This window comes from Protobothrops mucrosquamatus, unplaced genomic scaffold (genome assembly GCF_001527695.2).
Source record: "Protobothrops mucrosquamatus isolate PMUCROS unplaced genomic scaffold, P.Mucros_1.0 scaffold983, whole genome shotgun sequence".
Lineage (NCBI taxonomy): Eukaryota > Metazoa > Chordata > Lepidosauria > Squamata > Viperidae > Protobothrops > Protobothrops mucrosquamatus.
The window spans coordinates 357,294-366,302 of record NW_015387223.1 but is presented as its reverse complement, the minus strand read 5'-3'; the positions used below and the strand labels follow the sequence as shown (position 1 = coordinate 366,302).

At 44.2% G+C, this 9,009-nt stretch overlaps 1 protein-coding gene across 1 annotated transcript in view; it reads left to right on the top strand.

Moving 5' to 3' along the window:
* Window positions 1-9,009, top strand: part of IQCA1 (IQ motif containing with AAA domain 1) — a 199,903-nt gene that overhangs the window by 9,497 nt on the left and 181,397 nt on the right. The window contains exon 3 of the mRNA XM_029284823.1: window positions 6,664-6,783. Within this exon, the coding sequence (XP_029140656.1) occupies window positions 6,664-6,783 (120 nt within the window). The remainder of the gene's footprint in view (window positions 1-6,663; window positions 6,784-9,009) is intronic.

Here is a 9,009-nt window from a genome sequence, read left to right as displayed (position 1 = left end):
GAGTTCTCACCTACATCGTCCACAAGGGACGACTCGGGAACTCAACTCCTACCTCGGGCAGCTCACCTATCCCCCTATGCCCAGGGGAAAGGTATCAAGCCGTTTGACAGCTGATGCAGGCTGTCAAAACGGCTTTTACGCAGAAACAGGCGGGAGCAGCAAACAGCTGCGTCCAGCGAAGTCGCCTGCCACCGGAAGTGATAAAGTACAGGTAGTCCTTACCCCCTTTAATATCCTCTCTTCTCTCACCCCCTTTAATATAATCTCTTCTCTCACCCCCTTTATATCCTCTCTTTTCTCCCCCTCAGCAGGACCCAGGCAACGCCTCGTGTAGCTCCAGCTGAATCTCTGCCTGGATTGCGTGAGGCCGCCTGCCATCCCCAATCAGTTGGAGCCGTGTGCGCTGATCCTGGGCTCTCCGCAGGACCCAGGCAGGCAACGCCTCGTGCAGCTCCAGCTGAATCTCTGCCTGAAGACTGGGTGAGGCCGCCTGCCACCCACAATCAGCTGGAGCTGCGCGCTCTGATCCTGGGCTCTTAGCAGGACCCAGGCAATGCGTCACGCAGCTCTAGCTGAATCTTCACCCGAAGACTGTGAGGCTGCCTGCCATCCCCAAGGCAGCTACCAATCAGCTGGAGCTGCGTGCTTTGATCCTGGGTTCTAGGACCCAGGCAACGTGCAGTTCCAGCTGAATTTCCCACAAGCCTGTGCGCCGCTGCTGCCGCTTCACCTCATCCATTTTTACACTTTTTTTTACACTTTTTTTTACAGTGTTGTTCAACCCGTCGTACGTGTACCACCTACTAAGTGCCAACGTACCACTAGTGGTATGTGTACCACCGGTTGAAAAGCCCTGCTCTAGTATATAGAGTATATATTCTAGTATATAAACAGATATATTGCCATATAGAAAAATAGCTAATTACTAGAGGAGGCATATGCTCTTCCCATCTTTTGCATCACTTATCTTTACAATAGAACAATTATTGGTCTGTTCTGATACAGCTGTTTTAAGCTACTTTCATTTTGAAGTAGAATAGAAAAGTCTGTTCTTTAAAATCTCCAGAGATGGAGCGCCCACGATTTCTGGAAGCAAGTTGTTCCACTGGTTGATTGTCCTCAATGTCAGGAAGCTTCTCCTTAATACCAGGTTGCTTCTCTCTTTGATCAGTTTCCAACCATTGTTTTTCATCCTTCCCTCTGATGAACAAAGTGACCCCCTCTTCCTTGTGGCAGCCCCTCAAATACCGGAATACTGATATCATGTCTCCCCTATTTCTTCTTTTCTTTAGACTAGCCAAACCAAAGTCCTGCAGCCGTTCTTCGTATGTTTTAGTCTCCAGGCCTTTGATCATCTTAGTTGCTCTTCTCTGAACTTTTTCCAAACTCTCAACATCTTTTTTGTGATATGGTAACCAAAATTGGCTGCAGTATTCTATGCCTCTGTTTATACAACCCAGGATTGTATTAGCTTTTTTGGTTGCTGCTGCACACTGCTGGCTCATTGTCAAGTGATCGTGCACTAGGACACCAATCTGTACTTGTACCTTTGATTTTTCCTGCCTAAATGTAAAACTTTGCTTTTCTCCACATTGAAACTCATTTTGTTGGATATAGCCCATTGTTCAAGTTTGTCTAGATCTTTTTGGATCCTGAGTTTGTCTTCTGGGGTGTTGGCTACTCCTGTCAGTTTGGTGTAATCTGCAAATTCGATGAGTTCCCCTTCAATTCCCTCATCTAAGTCATTGATGAAGATATTAAAAAGTACTGGGCCTAAGACAGAACCTTGTGGTACCCCACTACTTACTTTTCTCCATGTGGATGCAGTGCCATTGAGGACTACTCATTGAGTACAGTTTGTCAGCCAGCTACAGATCCATCTGGTGGTGTTGTCTATTCCACCTTTTTCTAGTTTACCAAGGAGTAGGTTGTGGTCTACTTTATCAAATGTCTTACTGAAATCTAAGTATACTATCTCCACAGCATTTCACTGGTCTACTGTTTAGTCACTTTATCAAAGAATGAAATAAGATTGGTTTGGCATGATCAGTTTTTAACAAACCCGTGCTGGCTACTGGTTATGACTTTGTTTGCTTCTACTTGTTTGCAGATCTGTTTTTTGATTATCTTTTCTAGGATCTTCCCAGGTATTGATGTTAAACTGATTGGTCTGTAGTTTCCTGGGTCCATTTTCCCCCTTTCTTGAATATGGGAACCACATCAGCCCTTTTCCAATCCTCAGGTACTTCCCTGGTGCTCCAGGATTTATGACAGATGTGGTGCAATGGTTCTGAGATAACATCTGCCAGCTCTTTCAGAACTCTGGTGTCATGGCTCCGACTAACGAAACACTTCAAAGAACTTTCAGGCATTGTTTATCCTAAAAAGTCTTTAATCGTGAAACGAAGTGTCAGCACAGCATGGTGAATGCCAAGATCTGAATTCCCCTCCCTTCAGCACATAATATCTGGCACAATTCCCTCCTCCAATTAGTCATAAATCATGTTCTCCAATCAGTTTGAAGGGCAAAGCTTCCCTTCCGTTCTGTCATGCACCATTTCTTATCTTATTAAATACAATCAGGGGAAACATTCTTCCTCCTCCCCCCAGCATCTTCTAATTCTAAGAGCAAAGTATCATGTGTCTGATTAACGAAACACTTAAAAGGACTTTCAGGCATATTTTCTCCTAAAAGCATTTATTAAGGTTACAGAGACGTCAGTGCAGCATGGTGGAAATGCTTAGGTCTGGCTTCTCTTCCGTTACGCATATACATTTTAAGCATTTCCCCCCCCTTTTGGGGTCATGGTTCACATCTTCCAATCAACTTGGAAGATGTGATTTACTTCCGGTTTCTTTTTCCCGGGCTATCCTTATTCTCCTCCCTTTTTTCTGTTGCCTGGTTTAACTATAAAAATGCCAGACAGTTCTGCATATTGTCAAAGCAAGAATGTACAGTATTTGCAGCGTTGACACAAAGCAAAGTAAAGGAAAAGGCTGCCTCTTCATATTGTCAAAGCAAAAACATCCAATGTTTGCAGCGTTGACATCCGGCCCCCTTTACAAAAAGGATAGATCCTGTAATGTAAACAAAAGCATATGTCAGGGATTATCTCTTGGTTTGTTGGGATTTTTCTCATGAAACATTTTGATGAGTTGGTCAGCCTTCACATCGCTAGATTTCACCCAAGTAGCTTCAGACAGCGAGTACCCCTTCCATTGTACTAGGTACTACGATTTCCCTTTAAAAATTCTAGAGTCAAGACTACGTTTCACTTCATAGTGAGTCCGACCTGCTACTACGAGGGGCCCGGGTGCCTTCTTAGGGGGGGTGTCTTAAGGTGGAGTCCCGAAAAGGTTTCAGCAGGCTGCAATGGAAGACAGGGTGAACTCTCCCTAAACGCCTAGGGAGTTTTAATTCTACTATGACGGGGTTTATGATCCTTACGATGGGGAAAGGCCCCAAGAATTTCGGTTCTAATTTCTTGCTGGGCAATTTGAGGCGTAAATATTTAGTCGACAGATAAACCTTTTCCCCAACTTGGAATGTTCTTTGGGGAGCCCTCTTTTTATCAGCCTGCTTTTTATAGGTCTCGGAAGTGTTTTTTAATGCAGTTTTTGTGTTTCTCCAAACTTCTTTCCACCCCCTCACCCATTGATCAAGTGTCTGGGAAGCGGAGGGCACCTTGAGGTATTCAGGTATTGGGCTGAACTCTTTTCGTGTGGCTACTCTGAAAGACGTGTAGCCGGTGCTGCTGTGCACAGAATTATTGTAAGCCACCTCAGCGAAAGGGAGGAGGTCAGTCCAGTTTGTCTGTTGGTAGGACATGTAGCATCTGAGATATTGCTCCACCATTTTGTTAGCAGATTCTGCAGCCCCATTGGTAGCCGGATGAAAAGCAGATGATAAGCCTTGAGATGATCCAATTAATTTAAGAAATCTCCTCCAAAATTTTGCTGTAAATTGCACCCCTCTGTCCGAAATTATTCGCTTAGGGGCGCCATGTAGCCGGTAGATATGTTTCAGGAACAATTTAGTCAGTCGGGCAGATGGGAGTCCTTTGCAGGCGATGAAATGAGCCTCCTTCGAGAACAGGTCTATCACAATCCAGATGACTGTATTTCCTCTACTTTTAGGCAGGTCTACTATAAAGTCCATAGCTAATTTCTTCCCATGGTTGAGAGTGGTCTGCTACTGGTTGCAGTAGCCCAGGGAGGTTCCCTGGAATTCTTTTCATGGTGTCACATACAGTACAACTCCTGACATAGTTTTCTACATCTCGTTTTAGCACCGGCCACCAGAATTGCCATCGGATGAGGTGTAGAGTTTTTAAATATCCAAAGTGTCCAGCCTGTTTTATGTCATGGCTGTGTTTGAGAGTATTAAGACGGAGGGTTTCAGACAGATAGTGTTTCCCCCCCTTGTAAGCCAATCCATCCCTACATGTTAGGGAGGTTTGATTATCTTTGAACCATTGATCGGTGAGGAGCCTTATTTTATTTTCTTTGCCCCAGGGTCATCAGGATTAGGGGCTCTGCGGGGTGTGAGTTGAGCAGCAGTTTCTGGACTGGAGATAATTGCCTCGTTAACCTCCTCATATTCGCTTTTGTGCTGGGGTAATCAGGATAGCGCATCAGCTAGGAAGTTTTTTCCTCCCAGTATGTACTTTAGAGTGAAGTAGAAGCGGTTAAAGTACTGTGCCCACCGCACTTGCTTTGGGAACAATTTGCGGGGAGTTTTCAGTGCTTCTAGATTTTTGTGATCTGTCCATACTTCAAATGGCACCTTGCTCCCTTCTAGATAGTGTCGCCAGTTTAACAGCCTCCACATAATTGTGAAGGCCTCCTTCTCCCAGATTGCCCATCTCCTCTCGCTTTCAGTAAAATTTTTAGAGGTGTAGGCGCAGGGTTGTAGAACTCCACTTTTGTTCTTTTGCAGTAATACAGCTTTGACTGCCACGTCGCTGTCGTCAGCTTGGATTACAAAGGGTTCCCCTGGGCAGGGGTGCTTTAGGACCGGTTCAGCAGCAAATAGTCTTTTTAAATTCTCAAAAGCTGTTTGACAGCTCATAGTCCATGTTAGTGGTTGGCCCAGTCACGGTTTTCCTCCCCCTTTGCCTGTTTTGAGTAGTTCTGTAAGGGGTAGGGCAATCTCGGCAAAGGAGGGGATGAATTGACAATAAAAGTTGGCAAAATCTAAAAAGCTCTGAAACTGTTTGTGAGTCTTTGGGTGCTGCCACTCAATTATAGTTCTCACTTTGGCGGGGGTCAGTTTCTACGCCCTCGTTGGAAATTCTGTAGCCAAGATAACCTAATCGGGTCTGGTGAAATTCACATTTTGACAATTTGGTATAAAGCTTGGCATTCAATAGTTTTTTTTAACACTTCTCTCACCAGTTTTATGTGATCAGTCATATTCGTGCTGTATATCAGGATATCATCAAGATACACCAAAACCCCTTTCTACAAGTGATCATGTAGGACCTCATTAATCAACTGCATAAATATGGCTGGGCCCCCCTGTATTCCAAATGGCATGACTTTGAATTGATAGCTCCCCATGGGGCAGTTGAAGGCAGTTTTCCACTCATCTCCCTCCTTTATTCTCACTTGCGGGGGTTTCCAAACCTCCCATTGCTGCAGGGGCCCCAGGCTGGGGCTCGCTCTCTCTGTGGGGCTGGAGGGCCTGGCAGGGGACTCCTGGGGCTGGAGGGCTGTCTGGTCTGCTGACAGGAGTTTCCACCCACCCAAATTCTCAGTGGCAGACAATCTGGTAGCTCTCCACCATTCTGCTTTTGAAGTCTTTTGAGGGCAGCAAGGCAGTCTCGAGGTGTCTGGAGTCTCCGCTGGGCTGGGTCCAGCCTGACGTCCAGATAAGCTCTCCTAGCTACTTGGGTTTTTTCTCCAGCTGGGAATTCTGCCAAAGCTCTTCCTCCCCCGGCATCCTGGCTGTCGCTCCCCCCCCCCCGGGGTAGCAGCTGATGCCAGGCTGTTTGCTTCGGGCAATTTCCCTTTCTCCTTGATGAGAAAGTTTAGGACTCCTAGATTTTTTGAAAAGTTTGTAGATCTTGGCATGATGTCATGGCTCCGACTAACAAAACACTTCAAAGAACTTTCAGGTATTGTATATCCTAAAAAGTCTTTAATCGTGAAACAAAGTGTCAGTACAGTATGGTGGATGCCAAGATCTGAATTCCCCTCCCTTCAGCATATAATATCTGGCACAATTCCCTCCTCCAATTAGCTGTCATAAATCATGTTCTCCAATTAGTTTGAAGGGCAAAGCTTCCCTTCCGTTCTGTAACGCGCCATTTCTTATCTTATTAAATACAATCGGGGGAAACATTCTTCCTCCTCCCCCCAGCATCTTCTAATTCTAAGAGCAAAGCAAAGTAAAGGAAAAGGCTGCCTCTTTATATTGTCAAAGCAAAAACATCCAATGTTTGCAGTGTTGGCATCTGGGGTGAAATCTGTCAGGTCCCTGTTCTCTCTGGTTGGATTTTGGTCATTTGCACTTTCTCAGTCTAAGTTATTTTTGTGGGGGGAAATAGCACTATTGGCAATACTAATCCAAACACTGAGCCTTTCGTTTATAAGATAGGAAGGAAGGTACTGTATGCCTAACTAACACAGTTTGTAAAAATATATGTTTCTCTTCAACAGGATAACATTGAAATCCCTATCCCAAGGTACTTTATCAAGGAGAAAATTAAAGTATTAAAAGAGAGAGAGAGAATCCTTGCTCAGATCATGTTGGATGCCGGAATGTATGAAGATGAACCCGTAAGTATATCTATATAATAAACTGAGGATACAGGTAATCCTCGTTTAGCAACCACTTGTTCAGTGACCATTCAGAGTCACAGTGATGCTGAACAAAGGTACTTATGACCAATCCACAAAGTTACAACTGTCACAGTATCCTGGTGGTCATATGATTGCAATTTTGGCACTTGGCAACTGGCTTGCAGTTACAACTTCCTTGCCAGCTTTCCTCAAGCAAAGTTAATGGGGAAGCCAGAAGAATAGGTCACAAATTGCTCCTCTGCTTTTTCTCCCAGGGAGCCCCCCAGGCAGCAAAGCAAGTGCAGATCCCAAAAGGCAGGCAGTTACCTTCTCGCCCACACTTGGACTACAGTGCTCACCACTCCACAACACCTGCCCATCCCCGCTCACTCATGCCATTCAGCTGCACTCACACTGCAGCACCCAGCCACATTGCAGCTCCCATTCCCCAGACACCTGATTCTCACTTAACAATTGCAATGAGAATTGCTGGAATTGATTGCTAAGCAAGGCAGTTATGTGACATCACACTTTATAATCACTTGCTTGGGGAGGGAAATTCTGATCTCAATTACCATCGTTAAGCAAGGACTACTTGAAATCTGAATATCATAATGACTTAATTAAAGAGAATATATCATGATGTTGATCATAATTATGGGACTAGGCAGAAACTTCTCAATTTTGTAACACCCTTAAACTATATGCATATACATATACATACCCATACACATCTTTAAATATTGTCTTTTGTTATTTAAACTTCTCATATTTTTCTTTGATGGGAGCTCCATTCAATCATAAATTGGTTGATCTTCCTGTGAACCCCCTCATTCCACTTTCATGTTTGTTTCCAGTGCAATCCTCATTATTTCTATATAACCAAATCACATCAGCATACAGTACTTTGTTCATACCAGTCACTCACTTCTGTGTTCAGTACCCATACATTCTTGATCTTTTCACTTCTTTTATTAGCTCCAAGTAACACATTTTCACTCCATACAACATTTATGTTTCTCTTGACATAGGTATCATCCCATGTAAAAAGGGGAGCAGAAGCACATGTTTATGCAGATATTTTTGTTTCTGTGAAAATAATATATTTCTCATACCAGTCCACATACAGCATTTTTGCATTAGCATTTGTACATTTTAGCATTTCTTCATGCATTTTTCCATCTTTAGAAAACATTTTTCCCAGCTGTACAAATTCATCTACATGCTCTAGTTCAATGATGGCGAACCTTGGGCTTCCGGTTTGAATTCCTGTGTCGATGGCAGCTTTTCTTTTGGCTGCCTGCCCCGAGGACGCGTAAAAGCCGCGGGAGCAGCATCAAACAGCTGCTCCGCGGCTTGGAATCCCCTTCCCCGGGCAAAGGGGAGGGGGGAGAGTTTCCCTGATAGGGGTAGAACTCCCGAGCTCTCACAGTTTTATAGCTGTGGGGGCGGAGGTGAGGTCCCCCAGAGTCAAGGATTTCTCCGCGCTTCGGGTTGCCTCCATTCTTTGAACGAAGCCAGACACGGATTCAACCTCTGCTTATGGGAGATCGTGAGTAACTTTTGGGAGCAGACAGAGCGATCCAGGTGCTTGGGAGCTGCATGGATATGAGCCTTCAGCTCGGATTTTAATAATTTCTCCATTGAGATTTAAAGCTTAAGAAGAAAAAAAGAAAAAATGGCCGTGGAAGGGCGTTTTGCTCTTTAATAGAGACTTTCATTTACTGATAACTTTTACTTTGGTTTCACTTTCTGCTGGATTATTATTGTTTCAGAACTATTGGTACTGTTGGTGAGCAAACTACTGGACATTGTATTACATAAATTGATTTAGAGAAGAGGGGGGAAATTTTCAAAGCGGGGGGGGAAATTTTCCTCCTCCTCAGAAAGGCTTGAGCTCTTCTTCTCCAGCTGTACAGTTATCACAGCAAACAAAACCTACTCCCCCACCCTCTCCTCCATTGCCAGCTTTAACATTGAAAGATTTACAAGATGCCTTAAAGGACACTGTTAAACTGTTTGAAGAGAAACTTGAGGAGAAACTTGAGGAAAAACTTGAAGAAAAAAATGTTGAACTGAGAGATGATATAGTGTTTGCGTTGCAAGCTTTGGCTGATAATGTAGATCGTGTTGCAGGGCGGGTCGAGGATGTGGAGGAGCAGATTGAAGTTTTGGATATTAGAATGGGCAAGGTTGAAGAGAGTACTGATATAAATCAGAATG